This window comes from Oncorhynchus mykiss, chromosome 2, assembly GCF_057628025.1.
Source record: "Oncorhynchus mykiss isolate SJ-2025 chromosome 2, ASM5762802v1, whole genome shotgun sequence".
In the NCBI taxonomy this organism is placed as follows: Eukaryota; Metazoa; Chordata; class Actinopteri; order Salmoniformes; family Salmonidae; genus Oncorhynchus; species Oncorhynchus mykiss.
Window position 1 is genome coordinate 95,240,509 of NC_143023.1, and position 20,858 is coordinate 95,261,366.

General features: G+C 42.4%; 1 protein-coding gene across 1 annotated transcript in view; it reads left to right on the top strand.

The window, feature by feature from the left end:
- The first annotated feature begins 5,853 nt into the window (after nucleotides 1-5,853).
- Nucleotides 5,854-20,858, top strand: part of LOC110500415 (transmembrane and coiled-coil domain protein 3) — a 41,151-nt gene continuing 26,146 nt past the window's right edge. The window contains exon 1 of the mRNA XM_036959974.2: nucleotides 5,854-6,361. Coding sequence (XP_036815869.2) covers nucleotides 6,215-6,361 — 147 coding nt within the window. The 5' untranslated portion in view covers nucleotides 5,854-6,214. The remainder of the gene's footprint in view (nucleotides 6,362-20,858) is intronic.

Below are 20,858 nucleotides of genomic sequence, written 5' to 3' on the forward strand. Positions count from 1 at the left end.
ACCATGTGCAATGAACACCTTTGGGATGAATTGGAACGACTGCGAGCCAAGACTAATCGGCCAACATCAGTGCTTGACCTCACTAATGCTCTTATGGCTGAATGGAAGCAAGTCCTCTCAGCAATGTTCCAACATCTAGTGGAAAGCCTTTCCAGAAGAGTGGAGGCTGTTATAACAGCAAAAGGGGGACCAACTCCATATTAATGCCCATGATTTTGGAATGAGATGTTCGACGAGCAGGTGTCCACATACTTTTGGTCATGTAGTGTACGATGGTGGTTCAACTGGTCTGTACAGGTAGGTTAGGCTACATTCAGGGTCAATTAGGAGGGAGAGAGAATTCCAGAGTTCAATGACTTTACATATGGGTCCCAGATACTGATCAAAGTCTTGGATTCAAAATTCAAACGATTCTACATTTGAAGTGCTTTATTGTCCAGGACCATGCTTAATCTGAGTCTGGGAAACCTGACTTTAAGATTTATTGATGGTGAACCCCCCCCCCCCCCCCCGTCCAAGCTTTTATTCGTATTCAAAAAGTTTGATAACTAATTTATGGAATGCCTGTGTTGCAATTCCATGGTAAAAGAATGATGATGACATTTGGGGTGTGTTCGTAAATTCAATCTGGAGTGACAGAGTGCGCTCAAGAGTGCCCACTGGGTGTTCGTAAATGCAGAGCGTTCAGAACGCCCACTGGACGCTCTGGTCGAGGAGTAGTGTTGATCCGAGCGTTCTGACCTCACAACGGCAGTCAAGCACCCAAGCTAACTGGCTAATGTTGGCTAGCTTTCTAGCTACTTCCAGACACATGAGAGAACACCTCACTCTGACCATTTTACTCTCCCTAACAGAGCTGGTTAGGCCGTTCATGTTATCCAGAGCGTTGGTGATTAACTGCTGCTGCCAACAATTTAATGACGCTTTTTTTTTGCCGACATTTACTGACATCGGCCATGTTCAACGGGGGTTCAGCGTTTTGTAAATGTGTCAATTATTCTGTGCTCTAGCACGCTCAGACGAGTGCTCTGAAATTGGAGTAGATAGCCAGAGTGAATTTACGAACGCACCCTTGATGATGTAACCATTAAGCGGAGATTGTGTTTACCTCCAATTCACCCCATCTACAGATCAATATCAGGGCAATTCCATGGTAATAGATTCCAAGGTAACAGATTTTTCACTTTAAAATGTATGTCAAACAAAAAACAATGATTGCAAAGTTACACAAACCGTACAACTCAATGCACAAGGATGAATTTGAACCTTTTCCACACAAAAAAATGGTGCAAAATCACATTTCCTTGAAGAACAGTGCAGAATGACGGTTTGCTCTGTTTTTGCTGTCATTCTGTTACCAAACGTTACATCTGCACTATTCTTCAAGTACAGGGCATTCGGGAAGTATTCAGACCACTTCACTTTTTCCACATTTCGTTACGTTACAGCCTTATTATAAAATGTATTCAATAATTTTTTTACCTCATCAATCTACACACATTCACCCCATAATGACAAAGCAAAAACAGGTTTTCAGAAATGTTTGTAAATGTATTACAAATAAAAAACACACACCTTATTTACATAAGTATTCAGAACCTTTGAGACTCTAAATTGAGCTCAGGTGCGTCCTGTTTCCATTTATCATCCTTGAGATGTTTCTACAACTTTATTGGAGTCCACCTGTGGGAAAGTCAATATATTGGACATAATTTGGAAAGGCACACACCTGTCTATATAAGGTCCCACAGTTGATAGGGAATGTCAGAGCAAAAACCAAGCCATGAGGTCGAAGGAATTGTCCGTAGAGCTCCGAGACAGGATTATGTCGAGGCACAGATCTGAGGAAGGTTACCAAAACATTTATGTAGCATTGAAGGTACCCAAGAACACAGTGGCCTCCATCATTCTTAAATGGAAGAAATTTAGAACCACCAAGACTCTTCCTAGAGCTGGCCACACGGCCAAACTGAGCAATTGGGGGAGAAGGGCCTTGGTCAGGGAGTTGACCAACAACCCCATGGTCACTCTGACAATTGGGGGAGAAGGGCCTTGGTCAGGGAGGTTACCAGTTAAAGAACCTCAGCCCGCTTGTAGTTTGGCAAAAGGCACCTTAAGGACTGTCAGACCATGAAAAACAAGATTTTCTGGTCTGATGAAACCAAGATCGAACACTTTGGCCTGAAGGCCAAGCGTCACGTCTGGAGGAAACCTGGCACCATCCCTATGGTGATGCATGGTTGCCTCTAGTATAATGCTGTGGGGATGTTTTTCAGCTGCAGGGACTGGGAGACTAGTCAGGATTGAGGGAAAGATGAATGGAGCAAAGTACAGAGAAATACTTGATGAAAACCTGCTGGAGAGTGCTCAGGACTTCAGACTGGGGTGAAGGTTCACCTTCCAACAGGACAATAACCCAAGCACACAGCCAAGACAGCACAGGAGTGGCTTCAGGACAAGTCTCTGAATGTCCTTGAGTGCCCCAGTCAGAGCCCGGACTTGAACCCAATCGAACATCTCTGGAGAGACCTGAAAATAGCTGTGCAGCGACGCTCCCCATCCAAGCTGCCAGAGCTTGAGAGGATCTGCAGAGAAGAATGGGGGAACTCCCCAAATACAGATGTGCTTGTAGCGTCATACCCAAGAATACTCGAGGCTGTAATCGCTGCCAAAGGTGCTTCGACAAAGTACTGAGTAAAGGGTCACTTATACTTATGTACATGTGATATTTCTGTTTATAAAAAAAAAAAAAAAACGAACATTTTATTAAACCCTTATTTAACTAGGCAAGTCAGTTAAAAACAAATTTTTATTTTCAATGACGGCCTAGGAACAGTGGGTTAACTGCCTTGTTCCGGAGCAGACCGACAGATTTGTACCTTGTCAGGTCGGGGGATTCGAACTTGCAACCTTTTAGTTATTCATCCAATGCTCTAGCCACAAGGCTATCCTGCCGTCATTATGGATGTTGTGTGTAGATTGATGCGTATTTTACATTTTTTTTAAATCCATTTTAGAATAAGGCTGTAACGTAACAAAATGTAGAAAAAGTCAAGTGGTCAGAATACTTTCCGAATGCACTGTAAATGTGTTTTTATGCACATTTTTTGTGGATATTCTTAAAATGAATCCTTATGCATAGAGTTGGTTTGTTCAACTTTGCAATCATTGTTTTTTGTCTGACGTACATTTTAAAGTGAAAAATCTGAGTCTGCATCACTCTGTTACCATGGAATTTCACTGATATTGATCTGTAGATGAGGTGAATTGGAGGTAAACACATGCTCTCAGCTAAATGGTTACATCAAGTGTCCCATCAGCCTGTCCAACCCATACCCCCACTTGTATTCTGAGAGGCTATAAGCTATAAAGCTAAGAGATCTGTTTATAAGCAGCTTTATATAGGCTATGTATAGCCGCTAAAAGAGTCTATAGCGCAAAGGCTATAAGCATTTAAATTGTAATAGAATTTGAAAGAAGTGATATTGCTTAATTACATAGTTTTAGTAGGTGATACACGACATGAGAATTTCAATTTCAATTGATCATACTGCTGGACTGCTGATGTTTATTTAAATTGGGAAGATCACCAATCTGCATCAATGTTCTCTCTGTGAGGATCAGAAAAGGGACTATTATTTACCCACAATGCAGTCTTCCAGAGTCCCCGATGCTATTTCTGGTAGATTGGGTCTTCTTGGTGCATCATTTCTATTTAAAAGGTTTTGCAGTGGTGGCCACGATTAAAAATATATATATATAAATAGGGGAAACACTATTATTATAGCTCATCTGTTATCCACGACAGACTATTTCCATATCTGTACCTTGAATCTTTTCAATAATGCAAAACGTATATATCTCAAGGTATCTGATGGCTTCTTCTGGTGTTTATTATCCGTCTGATGTCTAAAGGTGGAAGAAGCGTCAGTGAAAGGGAGGGCATAGACTTACAGTTAGTCGTATTTGTCGATCAATATTTTATGAGGGGGTAGCAGGGACACACAGACACACACACACAACCCCTTATACACCCCTGTGTGTGTGTGTGTGTCACTATGACCCTGTCTACGCACACTGACTGTAGCCCTAATCCCTGCTTTGCTGTAGCCACCTGGTGAACGCGTCCTACTAATGAAACTCATTGGTAAGCACATTAAAACTTGATGACCTAGTGAATACGTTGCTGGCTTGTGTTTGTCAGGTAGCCAGGGATCCAATATCCTCATATCTGATTGTACCAAGTCTGCAAGGCTCCTGAGTGGCGCAGTGGTCTAAGGCCCTGCATCTCAGTGCAAGAGGTGTCACTACAGGAATATGGTCCCTATTCCCTATATAGTGCACTACCAGGGCTCTGGTCCTTATTCCCTATATAGTGCACTACCAGGGCTCTGGTCCTTATTCCCTATATAGTGCACTACCAGGGCTCTGGTCCTTATTCCCTATATAGTGCACTACCAGGGCTCTGGTCCCTATTCCCTATATAGTGCACTACCAGGGCTCTGGTCCCTATTCCCTATATAGTGCACTACCAGGGCTCTGGTCCTTATTCCCTATATAGTGCACTACCAGGGCTCTGGTCCTTATTCCCTATATAGTGCACTACCAGGGCTCTGGTCCTTATTCCCTATATAGTGTACTACCAGGGCTCTGGTCCCTATTCCCTATATAGTGCACTACCAGGGCTCTGGTCCCTATTCCCTATATAGTGCACTACCAGGGCTCTGGTCCTTATTCCCTATATAGTGCACTACCAGGGCTCTGGTCCCTATTCCCTATATAGTGCACTACCAGGGCTCTGGTCCCTATTCCCTATATAGTGCACTACCAGGGCTCTGGTCCCTATTCCCAATATAGTGCACTACCAGGGTTCTGGTCCCTATTCCCTATATATAGTGCACTACCAGGACTCTGGTCCTTATTCCCTATATAGTGCACTACCAGGGCTCTGGTCCCTATTCCCTATATAGTGCACTACCAGGGCTCTGGTCCCTATTCCCTATATAGTGCACTACCAGGGTTCTGGTCCCTATTCCCTATATATAGTGCACTACCAGGGCTCTGGTCCTTATTCCCTATATAGTGCACTACCAGGGCTCTGGTCAAAAGTAGTGCACTATATAGGGAATATGGTGTCATTTCAGGCACAACCCAAGCATCACCAACAAATCAAGAGAGGAAGTATTACAGCAACAACACGCCTGTGTGGATAACAGATAAGGTATTCTATTCAGGTAAGGAAGACTTCCAACACCTTTTAAAAGCTCATTTATATTCTCACAGTTTCACAGTTGGAGAACCACCAAGTTGGGCGGATGAAACTAGTCGTAAACACTAAGCAATCTACGTGAATACGTTAATGAAAAAGGCTTGTGGAACTCGGCCAAGACTAGAATGGTTGGCCTGTTCCCAATCCCAGGGCCTCTGGTCCTGGTAGGGTGGATCTATTTGCGCAAAGAGTAAACACTCAAGGCACTGTCCTTTGTCCTTTTTGTTTCTAGTCCTTAATTGCTTTGAGGGCTAGCTTTGTTTGGTTTCATACTGGCTCCAGGGGGAATGGGTTAGATAAGGTGTGTGTGTGTGTGTGTGTGTGTGTGTGTGTGTGTGTGTGTGTGTGTGTGTGTGTGTGTGTGTGTGTGTGTGTGTGTGTGTGTGTGTGTGTGTGTGTGTGTGTGTGTGTGTGTGTGTGTGTGTGTGTGTGTGAGAGAGAGAGAGAAGAGAGACTACTGTGGCAGCCTACATTTGTCCTTTCAGATTGTATTATGGTGACATCAGTTTCTGTTGTTTAACACGTTTGGAATGGTTGGAGTAGTGATAGGATTGTGATAGGCTGAGACGTTTGACAAACTGCTCAAGTCACTGTCTCCAGTATGGTGGAGGGTGGAATGATAGCAGGAAAATGTTATAAGGACATTAATGACGCCCAAACCGATATTTAATTTCTGAATTTTTGGGGCAAGGGTTTGGTTAAGGTTAGGGTTAAGGTAAAGGTCAGTTGTAGGTTTTGGTTGATCAGTTTAAGCGTCGGTTGTGTCCTTAACCTCACCCACGGTAGAACGATAGGGTTAACCTCCTCCTCCTGCTCGGCAGACCTTCAACTGGGCGGAGTCTGAGTGCACATTGTTTAGTGTTTTCGGCTTGGGAAGGAGAGAGAGAGAATGGTCATATCAGTCTGTGTGAAGGGTCGGTCGACAAGGATCGTGTCAGACTACAAATGATGAAACATCGTGAACGGAACACTACACCGACTCAAATTCCTAAACCCAACCGCGAGACCGACTCGATGATTATGGCCACCGCTGACTCAGCAGTGAGAAGTTTATCAGAAGTCGAAAAATACCTTAACAGCCGGAACGAAATGGTAATAACGACTTTTTTTTCATTATTTATTCTACTCCACATAGCCTACGCTGCTCAAACGTTGGAGGCATTGTACTGTAATCGTCAACATAATGCAGCGAAAGCATCAATATGCGAACACCTGCTGTGTCCCAGTTTTCGTTCAAATCTGATCGAATCTGATTTTACTCACTGGGTCATTCATTTCTTACGTAGGCTTTTGCGCGCATGAATTGGTCTGCTATCTTAGCGTATTGAGGCTCTCTAGTATGTAGGCTACATTGTGTACCATTGCTTGTGTTCATTACATTTTAGGGTAACTTGGAGGTGTTTGCCTCATTTTCATTTAGTCTTCTATTATTTTCAGCCCTGTTCATATTTTTAACATATATATATTTTTTAAACACAATCATACCATTCAGAATTGCCAAATACATGTTTGGTTAATATTTGAGAAAATAATAAAATTGTATTTAACTATGATTGAATTTTTTAACAGTAAAAAAAACAACAACAAAAAAACACATAGTAGAATGGTTTTGGTTCAATGCAATGTGCCCTTCTCCTGTTGTCCAAAGCAATGTTCTGTTCTCTCTTCTCTGTTCCGTTTTCTGTTCTTCTGCTCTGATCTCTTACAATGGTTACTGCTCCAAATGACAGCTGGATGGACATGTTATGAGTCAGATAAATGTTTTAACAGCTGGATAGACATGTTATGAGTCAGATAATTGTTTTAACAGCTGGATAGACATGTTATGAGTCAGATAAATGTTTTAACAGCTGGATAGTTTTAGCTCATTCCATGTTATTACAATGTTACAGCTGTACAAGGATACTCAAATCCCCCAGGGTCTTATTGAATAACATGGACTTGTGCACATTATGTAAACGACTTGAGCACTTTGGTAAATGTCTTGATAGTTTACACCTTATTCGCAGTAGAGGATAAAACAACCTTATGTTTCAAGATGCATTTAAATGGTTGTAAATATCAGAGTGGCACAATTAAGGAAGTCATTGTTGAACACTGATCCTAATACTAGGCCATCATGCAAATCTAAAACAAAACCAGTCTTCTCTTATAGGCCACGCACACACACACACACACACACACACACACACACACACTGTTTCCTCCTGCCTGGAGCACGGTGTGTCTCGTGATTGTTTATGGAGACATTACAAACCAGAAAATCACTCAACTGTTAAAGCGAGAGCAAGTTATTTATCTTTCTGCTGTAGCGATCGTGCCCTCAGGGCAAATTACATTTCATGGATTAACTGATTTGTATGACTGTTGACGGATTGTTGGCAGACTGTTGACGGATTGTTGGCAGACTGTTGACGGATTGTTGGCGGACTGTTGACGGACTATTGACTGACTGTTGACGGATTCTTGGCGGACTGTTGACTGACTGTTGACGGATTGTTGGCGGACTATTGCCGGATTGTTGGCGGACTGTTGGCGGACTGTTGACGGACTGTTGACTGATTGTTGACTGACTGGTTATTTCCAGGCTGTTTATCATGTTTGAACCTGAGTGATGTCTTGACCTGGTTGTTAAAAGGTGTCAAGTCCAAGTTCCCTTTATTACATCACTCACTGTCTCTCCTTCACGATATGAGTAATAAATGAACATCCACATGGTTCATCTGTTGAAATTTATCACCTCAATTATAGCTACACAGATCCCACTTCAAGTCAAATTTTATTAGTCACATGCGCCGAATACAACAGGTGTAGTTGACCTTATTGTGAAATGCTTACTTACAAGCCCTTAACCAACAATGTAGTTCAAGAAATAGAGTTAAGAAAATATTTACTAAATAAACTAAGGTAAAAAAAAATAAATAAAAAGTAACACAATAAAATATCAATAACGAGGCTATAAACATTGAGTACCGGGAACCGAGTGCGGGGTACAGGTTAGTCAAGGTCATTTGTACATGAAGGTAGGGGTAAAGTAACTATGCATAGATAATAAACAGCGAGTAGCAGCAGCATAAAAACAAGGGGGGGGGTCTGTGTAAATATTCTGGGTGGCCATTTGATTAATTGTTCAGCAGTCTTATGGCTTGGGGCTAGAAGCTGTTAACCTGTCTGGGAACGGGGTTCCGCTAGCAGCCAATGAAATTGCAGGGCGCCAAATACAAATCGACAGAAATCTCATAAATCAAATTTCTCAAACATACAAGTATTAGGCACCATTTTAAAGATACAATTCTTGTTAATCCAGCCACAGTGTCTGATTTCAAAAATGCTTTACAGCGAAAGCTCCACAAACGATTATGTTAGGTCACCACCAAGTCACAGAAAAACCCAGCCATTTTTCCAGCCAAAGAGAGGAGTCACAAAAAGCACAAATAGAGAGAAAATTAATCACTAACCTTTGATGATCTTCATCAGATGACACTCATAGGACTTCATGTTACACAATACATGTATGTTTTGTTCGGTAAAGTTCGTATTTATATCCCAAAATCCCATTTTACATTGGCGTGTTATGTTCAGTAGTTCCAAAACATGCAGTGATTTTGCAGAGAGCCACATTAATTTACAGAAATACTCATTATAAATGTTGATGAAAATACATGTGTTTTCCATGGAAATATAGATAAACTTCTCCTTAATGCAACCGCTGTGTCAGATTTAAAAAAACTTTACGGAAAAAGCATAATCTGAGTATGGCGCTCAGAGCTCAAAACAGCCAAAATAAATATCTGCCATGTTGCGCAGTTAACATTAGTCAGAAATAGTATTATAAATATTCACTTACCTTTGATCCTCATCAGAATGCACTCCCAGGAATCCCAGTTCGATTTGATTTGTTCCATAAAGTCCATCAATTATGTCCAAATAGCTTCTTTTGTTAGGGAGTTTGGTAAACAAATACCTCTTGCCGTGAGGTAGCAGAGAGAAACGTTTATGACTGGTGACGGGAGTCTTTGAAAACAAATTGGGCCTTCCTCTGACACCGCCTAGTATATAGGTCCTGGATGGCAGGAAGCTTGGCCCTAGTGATATACTGGGCCGTACGCACTACCCTCTGTAGTGGCTTACGGTCGGATGCTGAGAATTTGCCATACCAGGCGGTGATGCAACCAGTAGAACCAGTCAGCTGTAGAACCTTTTGAGGATCTGGGGACAAATCTTTTCAGTCACTTGAGGGGGAAAATATTTTGTCGTGCCCTCTTCATGACTGTCTTGGTGTGTTTGGATCATGATAGTTTGTTGGTGATGTGGACACCAAGGAACTTGAAACTCTTGACCCGTTCCACTACAGTCCCGTTGATGTGAATGGGGTGTGTTTGGCCCTCCTTTTCCTGTATTCCACGATCAGCTCCTTTGTCTTGCTCATGTTGAGTGAGAGGTTGTTGTTCTGGCACCACACTGCCACACTGCCTCCTCCCTATAGGCTGTCTCATCATTGTCGGTGATCAGGCCTACCACTGTTGTGTCGTCAGCAAACTTAATGATCGTGTTGGAGTTTTTCTTGGCCACACAGTCGTGGGTGAACAGGGAGTACAGGAGAACACTAAGCACGCACCCTTGAGGGGCCCCTGTGTTGAGGATCAGTGTGGCAGATGTTGTTGCCTACCCTTACCATCTGGGAGCGGCCCGTCAGGAAGTCCAGGATCCAGTTGCAGAGGGAGGTGTTTAGTCCCAGGATCCTTAGCTTAGTGATGAGCTTTGTGGGCACTATGGTGTTGAACGCTGACCTGTAATCAATGAACAGCATTCTCACATAGGTGTTCCTTTTGTCCAGTGTGGGAAAGGGTGGAATGCGATTGAGATTGCATCATCTGTGGATCTGTCTAACACCAATGTCCTTAATGCATTGCACTGGGCTGCAATCCAACTGTAGGCCTATGCTTGGTATGCTTTATAGGCAAATGTATCTGCATTGATATACATGTTTTATTCCTTAACCTACCAAGGTTAATATAGTTTTGTGATTTAATATTTTCAGACATGATTTACAATTTGTTATTTAGTTTAAGTTTGATTAAAAAAAAACATTTATATTTATTTTGTATATTGCTTAGTTTCAGTTTTAGTGTTAATGACAGAAAGTAGCATATGCTACTTAGTGGGGGAGAGAGGGCAGAGCGGGAGGGAGGAGGGAGAGGGAGGAGGAGGGAGGCAGGGAGGAAGGGGGAGGGAGGAGGAGGGAGGCAGGGAGGAAGGAGGCAGGGAGGAAGGAGGCAGGGAGGAAGGGGGAGGGAGGAGGGAGGAGGAGGGAGGCAGGGAGGAAGGGGGAGGGAGGAGGAGGGAGGCAGGGAGGAGGGGGAGGGAGGAGCCATTTATGTGTTTTTAGGATGCCACTTCTCGCCACTGGGGGGTCAGTAAGACATAAGGCAATAGACATAAATCTCTGTATCTGTGTCATTATGGTGTCTATGAGAGCATGGGCAGCGCCATTGAGGCGGCCATCGCTGTCTTAAATAGTCAATTTTCTTCTTCACAAGTAAAATGAATTGGCTGATCCCTCCTGATGACCAGGCTGTCACGACTCCAACCGGGTCATCACGTCATGCCAACCGGGTCATCAAGTCATGCCAACCGGGTCATCAAGTCATGCCAACCGGGTCATCAAGTCATGCCAACCGGGACATCAAGTCATGCCAACCGGGACATCAAGTCATGCCAACCGGGACATCAAGTCATGCCAACCGGGACATCAAGTCATGCCAACTGGCTCATCAAGTCATGCCAACTGGCTCATCAAGTCATGCCAACCAGGACATCAAGTCATGCCAACCAGGACATCAAGTCATGCCAACTGGCTCATCAAGTCATGCCAACTGGCTCATCCCTGTTGGCTCATCAAGTCATGCCAACTGGCTCATCAAGTCATGCCAGCCGAGACACCAAGTCATGCCAACTGGGTCATCAAGTCATGCCAACAGGGACATCAGGAGGGATTAGCCAATGAAGTTGGAAGTCCCGCCCAGTTGACTAAATCAAAATGGCGAAAGTCCTCAATGACACTACACATGCTAACACAGACTTTTGGCCACTAGAGGACTCCATACAACTCCATGGCCAGGACATAGGTTTGGTTAGGTTTAAATATGAAAACTATCCTAATGTGACTTGGATTTAAAGGATAAGCACTCTTTGTTTTTACTTTAGTAGAAGATGTAAGAATAATCAAGTGCCTTTATCTGACAGAGGAAACAACAAATTAAGTTATGTTATGTAAAGCTATGTTTATGTAATATTAAACATGTATCACTGACTAACCCCTTCAAATAGGGTTTATGAAAACACCTGCAACAACGGCAAAAAACAATACAACACTTCTTCACAAATCTATCATGTCACAGCCAGCTTGTGTTTGTGTGTGTGTGTGTGTGTGTGGGGGGGGGTGTTTGTGTGTGTGTGTGTGTGGGGGGGGTGTTTGTGTTCAACCAAACACGATTTTCTGGTTTATCTTCGAGAAGACTCTTGTGTTCCAGAGAGGTGGATGTTCTGTTTCTCAAGTCTGATGACAGGCTGAATATTCTCTCCACAAATGCTTGGGATGCAGGGACAGAAACCAGATCCACTGCCACAGACAACAGATTAGAATAAACAACCATTCTTACCTGCCAGAACTGGAGAGGTGACATAGTAAACATTTCCCCCTTTGATCTTTTCCAGGTATTTAGCTCACACAGGTCACTTAATGCCCTGCCAGGTTGACCTTTCAAATGGACAGTGACCTCAGACGCAATCAGATCAAATTGTATTGGTCACATACACATTAGCAGATGTTATTGTGAGTGTAGCGAAATTCTTGTGCTCCTAGTTCCCGACAGTGCAGCAATATCTAACATTAAATCTAACAATTCCACAACAACAACCTAATACACATAAATCTACGTAAAGGAATGGAATAAGAATATATACACTACCATTAAAAAGTTTGGGGTCACTTAGATATTTCCTTGTTTTTGAAAGAAAAGCATTTTTTTTGTCCATTAAAATGACATAAAATTGATCAGAAATACAGTGTAGACATTGATAATGTTGTAAATGACTATTGTAGCTGGAAACGGCTGATTTCTTATGAAATATCTACATAGGCGTTGTCGTGTCTTTGGCTATGGCGGATTAAATGATATGACATGCTATTCTATAAAATCCTTTCTCTGTAATTAATATTACCTGATTGAGCTAATCATGTAAATGTAATTAACGAGAGAGTCAGGGCACCACAAAATAATATTTATAGAGCTGTTATCTTCCGAATAAACTCTTAAAGACCTAGTAATATTTTCCATCAATAGCAGTCAATATTAATCGTCACCTTAATTCAGTCTCATCTGAATGTTGCAAATTCTTGGTTATCTTCAAGAACCCTGGCTAACAAGTTGAACCAGCAATGCAAAATTGGGTTTAATTATTTATTTACTAAATACCTAACTAATCACACAGAATTACATATACAAAGAATGAATCATACCTTGATTACAAATTACGTCATAAAGGAAAACGTCCCTGTCGGGCAGAACAGATATGACAGCTGGTTACACAAAGAAAAGGGGCTGGGTTTTAGTGAAAGAGCGGGAAGACTGAGGAACAAAGGGGAAGCGATGTCTCTATCGTAAATACAGTATCTTATGCATTCTAAATTACCGCCCATTTGAAAAAGGAAAATGCAATAAATATTCACTCTGAGCTGCGCTTCGGTAGGTTGGTGGTAGATGGAAGGCTGTGTTGCCCAACCGAGTCCTATGTCTCTGGTGGTCAATTGGATACGTTGTAGTAACGTCGTTGTGTGGTAGACGGGGTACTCTGTCTGTTCTTTCCTAGCCCACGTTTGCAGCTGCTGTTGCTAACTCAACGGCTAGGAGGTATCACTTCTGTAGTGAATAAGAGTTCAAAGTTCATACCATTCGCAACCAAAGCTCACGCTGATGTTGGCTTAGTTCTGTAGTTGACATGTTAGTCCTTTTAACGCAGAGGCTGCAGACTTCACGTACTTGGAACAGGAGGTTACATTTTCGTCAAGGCTTTATATAGTGGTGTGTTTGAAAAGTTTTATAACCCATGTCTCTTTCACAGGGGCGGGCCACTGATTGAGCAGAGCCCTAACCTTATGAAAACCCAAATCTCTCATTTGGAAGCTAAAATTACATTTAATCTCTTCACCAATACTTTTATATTCAAACATTTAAATTGAACAACAATTCCATGTGAATCCGATAACTACAATGTGCAGACTTTCCACTGTAGAGTTTATGTCATCCTATCATCAATGAGAATGTCCCAGATGACAACCGAACTGACGTCATATTCATTAAGTACCACCGCATATGTTCAATTGGTCGGATTACCAGAATATAGTTCATTTCCCCCCACCTTCTGATGTTCCCAGAATCTCTATGTTAACCAAAGGATTTTCAAATGTCAAATCAGTAGGGTAGAGAGAGGAAAAAGGGGGGAGAGGTATTTATGACTGTCATAAACCTACCCCCAGGCCAACGTCATGACAGTGTACAGAGGCCATTATCAGCAACCATCACTCCTGTGTTCCAATGGCACGTTGTGTTAGCTAATCCAATTTATAATTTAAAAGGCTAATTGATCATTAGAAAACCCTTTTGCAATTATGTTAGCACAGCTAAAAACTGTTGTTCTGATTAAAGAAGCAATTAAACTGGCCTTCTTTAGACTAGTTGAGTATCTGGAGAATCAGCATTTGTGGGTTCCATTACAGGCTCAAAATGGCCAGAAACAAAGACCTTTCTTCTGAAACTCGTCAGTCTATTCTTCTTCTGAGAAATGAAGGCTATTCCATACGAGAAATTGCCAAGGAACCGAAGATCTCGTACAACGCTGTGTACTACTCCATTCACAGAACCGTGAAAACTGGTTCTAACCAGAATAGAAAGAGGAGTGGGAGGCCCCGGTGCACAACTGAGCAAGAGGACGTTCTCTAGATTTTCCTCAAAGTTTAGAATGAAGAAAAACTCAAGCTAAACATAATTTATTATGCTTTTTTTGTTGTATTTTTGCACCCAAAGATAATAGTTTCAGGATTGTTTTAGTTTTGAACTTTTTTATTTTATTTTTCAATTTCAGTTCACTAAATAGTTTTTCCAATTTATATTTTTTTAGTTTCAGTTTTTGTTTACTATAATAACCCTAATAATAATACTTATCTTTCCTGTTCTTGCCAGTCAGACAACCTTTAACCAGGATGCAATATTGCTGAACATTATGAGGCCTATAACTCAAACTGTGGTTATGTACCTTGATAATCCCCCACTGACTAAGAGCTCAACATATTAAGACGTCATAACTCAACTAGCGGTTATACTTAATGACACTGATTAAAGTTTCACATTCGTTAGTTGTCTGACTGGTTCTCATTTCTTCTTCGTTACCTCCTTACTTCTTTACCCTGCGTTTATGCTTAACTTCCTTCTTTCTGCCGATAATGAATTACCTGTACTTAATCTATGCTAAGTCAGGTTTTCACAAGCCTTTATAACTATACCTACTCCTATACTATACTACTACAGCTTCAACATTCACAAGCTGTCGGACTGGGGCTTACTTATTTCTTTAAGTTCCTCACACTTCATTCATGTTTACTCCAGCCACCCAAGCCATAGACTGTTCTCTCTGCTCCCGCGCGTCAAGCAGTACCAGTGCATCAAGTCTGACACCAACAGGCTCCTGAACAGCGTCTATCCCCAAGCCATAAGACTGCTAAATAGCTATAAAAAAATGGCTACCCGCTCTATCTGAGTTGAGCCTTGAATTGTATTTATATTTTAGAAATTGTATTTATTCTGTCTTCATGTACACTCACAGGAGTCTACACACACACACACACACACACACACACACGATAACATGATGACATACGCACTAGACACACACGGACACATGGATTTTGTGTTGTAGATATGTGGTAGTGGAGTATGGGCCTATAATGAATTTATTGTGATGTTTTTAAAATATAACTTTCTTAATTCTGTATAACTGTATAACTGTCTTAATTCTGCCGGACACCAGGAAGAGTAGCTGCTGCCTTGGCAGGAATGAATGGGGATCCATAATAAACACCAGGAAGAGTAGCTGCTGCCTTGGCATGAATGAATGGGGATCCATAATAAACACCAGGAAGAGTAGCTGCTACCTTGGCAGGAATGAATGGGGATCCATAATAAACACCAGGAAGAGTAGCTGCTGCCTTGGCAGGAATGAATGGGGATCCATAATAAACACCAGGAAGAGTAGCTGCTGCCTTGGCAGGAATGAATGGGGATCCATAATAAACACCAGGAAGAGTAGCTGCTGCCTTGGCAGGAATGAATGGGGATCCATAATAAACACCAGGAAGAGTAGCTGCTGCCTTGGCAGGAATGAATGGGGATCCATAATAAACACCAGGAAGAGTAGCTGCTGCCTTGGCAGGAATGAATGGGGATCCATAATAAACACCAGGAAGAGTAGCTGCTGCTTTGGCAGGAATGAATGGGGATCCATAATAAACACCAGGATGAGTAGCTGCTGCCTTGGCAGGAATGAATGGGGATCCATAATAAACACCAGGAAGAGTAGCTGCTGCCTTGGCAGGAATGAATGGGGATCCATAATAAACACCAGGAAGAGTAGCTGCTGCCTTGGCAGGAATGAGTGGGGATCCATAATAAACACCAGGAAGAGTAGCTGCTGCCTTGGCAGGAATGAATGGGGATCCATAATAAACACCAGGAAGAGTAGCTGCTGCCTTGGCAGGAATGAATGGGGATCCATAATAAACACCAGGAAGAGTAGCTGCTGCCTTGGCAGGAATGAATGGGGATCTATAATAAACACCAGGAAGAGTAGCTGCTGCCTTGGCAGGAATGAATGGGGATCCATAATAAACACCAGGAAGAGTAGCTGCTGCTTTGGCAGGAATGAATGGGGATCCATAATAAACACCAGGAAGAGTAGCTGCTGCCTTGGCAGGAATGAATGGGGATCCATAATAAACACCAGGAAGAGTAGCTGCTGCCTTGGCAGGAATGAATGGGGATCCATAATAAACACCAGGAAGAGTAGCTGCTGCCTTGGCAGGAATGAGTGGGGATCCATAATAAACACCAGGAAGAGTAGCTGCTGCCTTGGCAGGAATGAATGGGGATCCATAATAAACACCAGGAAGAGTAGCTGCTGCCTTGGCAGGAATGAATGGGGATCCATAATAAACACCAGGAAGAGTAGCTGCTGCCTTGGCAGGAATGAATGGGGATCCATAATAAACACCAGGAAGAGTAGCTGCTGCCTTGGCAGGAATGAATGGGGATCCATAATAAGTAGAGTAGATGAACAAAAATTACTGTATATTTAGATGCCAAACTCAACGCTGGTGAGCGTAGCCAAACAGCTCTATTTTCATGACCGAAACACCAGTTTCAATCCAAGAGCCACTGCTGTTTAGCATACCCCAGGCATTTACATTTGTTGAATGACATGAAAATAGAGCTCTTTGGCCACGCACACCAGTGGTGGGTTCGGTGTTAAAATGAGAATGTATGAGCAGAAAATAACCCCATACCTACTGTAAAATATGGTGGATGAGAATGTATGAGTAGAAAATAACCCCAAACCTACTGTAAAATATGGTGGATGAGAATGTATGAGCAGTAAATAACCCCATACCTACTGTAAAATATGGTGGATGAGAATGTATGAGTAGAAAATAACCCCATACCTACTGTAAAATATGGTGGATGAGAATGTATGAGTAGAAAATAACCCCCTACCTACTGTAAAATATGGTGGATGAGAATGTATGAGTAGAAAATAACCCCATACCTACTGTAAAATATGGTGGATGAGAATGTATGAGCAGAAAATAACCCCATACCTACTGTAAAATATGGTGGATGAGAATGTATGAGTAGAAAATAACCCCATACCTACTGTAAAATATGGTGGATGAGAATGTATGAGCAGAAAATAACCCCATACCTACTGTAAAATATGGTGGATGAGAATGTATGAGTAGAAAATAACCCCATACCTACTGTAAAATATGGTGGATGAGAATGTATGAGCAGAAAATAACCCCATACCTACTGTAAAATATGGTGGATGAGAATGTATGAGTAGAAAATAACCCCATACCTACTGTAAAATATGGTGGATGAGAATGTATGAGCAGATATTAACCCCATACCTACTGTAAAATATGGTGGATGAGAATGTATGAGTAGAAAATAACCCCATACCTACTGTAAAATATGGTGGATGAGAATGTATGAGCAGTAAATGACCCCATACCTACTGTAAAATATGGTGGATGAGAATGTATGAGCAGTAAATAACCCCATACCTACTGTAAAATATGGTGGATGAGAATGTATGAGCAGTAAATAACCCCATACCTACTGTAAAATATGGTGGATGAGAATGTATGAGCAGTAAATAACCCCATACCTACTGTAAAATATGGTGGATCTTTGATGTTATGGGGCTATTTTGCTTCCAACGGTCCTGGGGCCCATGTTTATGGTATCTTTACCCACTACCAGGTTATTTTTGTTCCAAAACCTGTTTGCCAGGATGCTTATACTTGGCCATAAGTAGATCTTCCAGCAAGGCAATAACTCCAAGCACACATCAAAATCCACTAAATCTACATTTTTGTAATGGCCAATCTCAGTCTCCGTACTTGAAACCCATTGAAAACCTGTGGTTTGAATTGAAGAGGGCAGTCCATAAGTACAGACAAAGGATATCAATGATATAGAAGTATTCTGTACTGAGGAATGGTCTACAATCCCTCCCAATGGGTTCTCCAACTCATAAAACATTGAGAAAAATGCTCAGTGCCGTTATCCTCGCAAGGTGAGGTATTGGAAAAACAGGCGTGCCAATAATTTTGACCCCAATCCTTTTCGAGTGAAAAAAATTGCTTGTTAAACAAAAAATGTCTCTGAACAATTGTTTTAGTAGTAGTATTTTTTTTGCATACAATATACGTAGCTCAGTGTTTGAATTATATTTTATACTGTAATTTTTGCTCATCTTTATCAAGGGTGTCAATCATTTCAGACTGTACACATGGCTGGAGGTCTACAGTAGGTCTAGTCTATATGATACACATGGCTGGAGATCTACAGTAGGTCTGGTCTATATGATACACATGGCTGGAGGTCTACAATAGGTCTGATCTATATGATACACATGGCTGGAGGTCTGCAGTAGGTCTAGTCTATATGATACACATGGCTGGAGATCTACAGTAGGTCTGGTCTATATGATACACATGGCTGGAGGTCTACAGTAGGTCTAGTCTATATGATACACATGGCTGGAGGTCTACAGTAGGTCTAGTCTATATGATACACATAGCTGGAGATCTACAGTAGGTCTAGTCTATATGATACACATGGCTGGAGGTCTACAGTAGGTCTAGTCTATATGATACACATGGCTGGAGGTCTACAATAGGTCTGGTCTATATGATACACATGGCTGGAGGTCTGCAGTAGGTCTAGTCTATATGATACACATGGCTGGAGGTCTGCAGTAGGTCTGGTCTATATGATACACATGGATGGAGGTCTGCAGTAGGTCTAGTCTATATGATACACATGGCTGGAGGTCTGCAGTAGGTCTAGTCTATATGATACACATGGCTGGAGGTCTGCAGTAGGTCTGGTCTATATGATACACATGGCTGGAGGTCTACAGTAGGTCTAGTCTATATGATACACATAGCTGGAGATCTACAGTAGATCTGGTCTATATGATACACATGGCTGGAGGTCTACAGTAGGTCTAGTCTATATGATACACATGGCTGGAGGTCTACAGTAGGTCTAGTCTATATGATACACATGGCTGGAGGTCTACAGTAGGTCTAGTCTATATGATACACATGGCTGGAGGTCTACAGTAGGTCTGGTCTATATGATACACATGGCTGGAGGTCTGCAGTAGGTCTGGTCTATATGATACACATGGCTGGAGGTCTGCAGTAGGTCTGGTCTATATGATACACATGGCTGGAGGTCTGCAGTAGGTCTGGTCTATATGATACACATGGCTGGAGGTCTACAGTAGGTCTAGTCTATATGATACACATGGCTGGAGGTCTACAGTAGATCTGGTCTATATGATTCACATAGCTGGAGATCTACAGTAGGTCTGGTCTATATCATACACATGGCTGGAGGTCTACAGTAGGTCTAGTCTATATGATACACATGGCTGGAGGTCTACAGTAGGTCTAGTCTATATGATACACATGGCTGGAGGTCTACAGTAGGTCTATATGTAGGCCCTATATGTAGATCCTATATGTAGGCCAGCAAGTTTGGAAAATGAGGATGCTGTCGACCATGGAGGAGACATATTAAAGTTGAGTTCACCCCCTTTAAGAAGTATTTTCCACTTCATTTAGTCTAATAGAGATAGCAGTATTTAACCAGGTCTAAAACAGATTCCACTCTGTCCTCTGTCAGTCCACAGGGGAGAGCAGGGCTTCTGGCAGGGCTTCTGGCAGGGCTTCTGGCAGGGCTTCTGGCAGGGCTTCTGGCAGGGCTATGTGTTGAAAGGTCACCCTACATATGTATTGTTAATATGCTATTGATTAGTTCCTGAATGAACCAGGTTGTCTGTCTGTGTGTTAGGTCTAGTCCACGTCCCATGTGTGTTAGGTCTAGTCCACGTCCCATGTGTGTTTTAGGTCTAGTCCACATCCCATGTGTGTTAGGTCTAGTCCACATCCCATGTGTGTTAGGTCTAGTCCACGTTCCATGTGTGTTTTAGGTCTAGTCCACATCCCATGTGTGTTAGGTCTAGTCCACGTTCCATGTGTGTTAGGTCTAGTCCACATCCCATGTGTGTTAGGTCTAGTCCACGTTCCATGTGTGTTTTAGGTCTAGTCCACATCCCATGTGTGTTTTAGGTCTAGTCCACGTCCCATGTGTGTTAAGTCTAGTCCACATCCCATGTGTGTTAGGTCTAGTCCACGTTCCATGTGTGTTAGGTCTAGTCCACATCCCATGTGTGTTAGGTCTAGTCCACGTTCCATGTGTGTTTTAGGTCTAGTCCACGTCCCATGTGTGTTAAGTCTAGTCCACATCCCATGTGTGTTTTAGGTCTAGTCCACGTCCCATGTGTGTTAAGTCTAGTCCACGTCCCATGTGTGTTTTAGGTCTAGTCCACGTCCCATGTGTGTTAAGTCTAGTCCACGTCCCATGTGTGTTAAGTCTAGTCCACGTCCCATGTGTGTTTTAGGTCTAGTCCACGTCCCATGTGTGTTAAGTCTAGTCCACGTCCCATGTGTGTTTTAGGTCTAGTCCACGTCCCATGTGTGTTAAGTCTAGTCCACGTCCCATGTGTGTTAAGTCTAGTCCACGTCCCATGTGTGTTTTAGGTCTAGTCCACATCCCATGTGTGTTTTAGGTCTAGTCCACGTCCCATGTGTGTTAAGTCTAGTCCACGTCCCATGTGTGTTAAGTCTAGTCCACGTCCCATGTGTGTTTTAGGTCTAGTCCACGTCCCATGTGTGTTA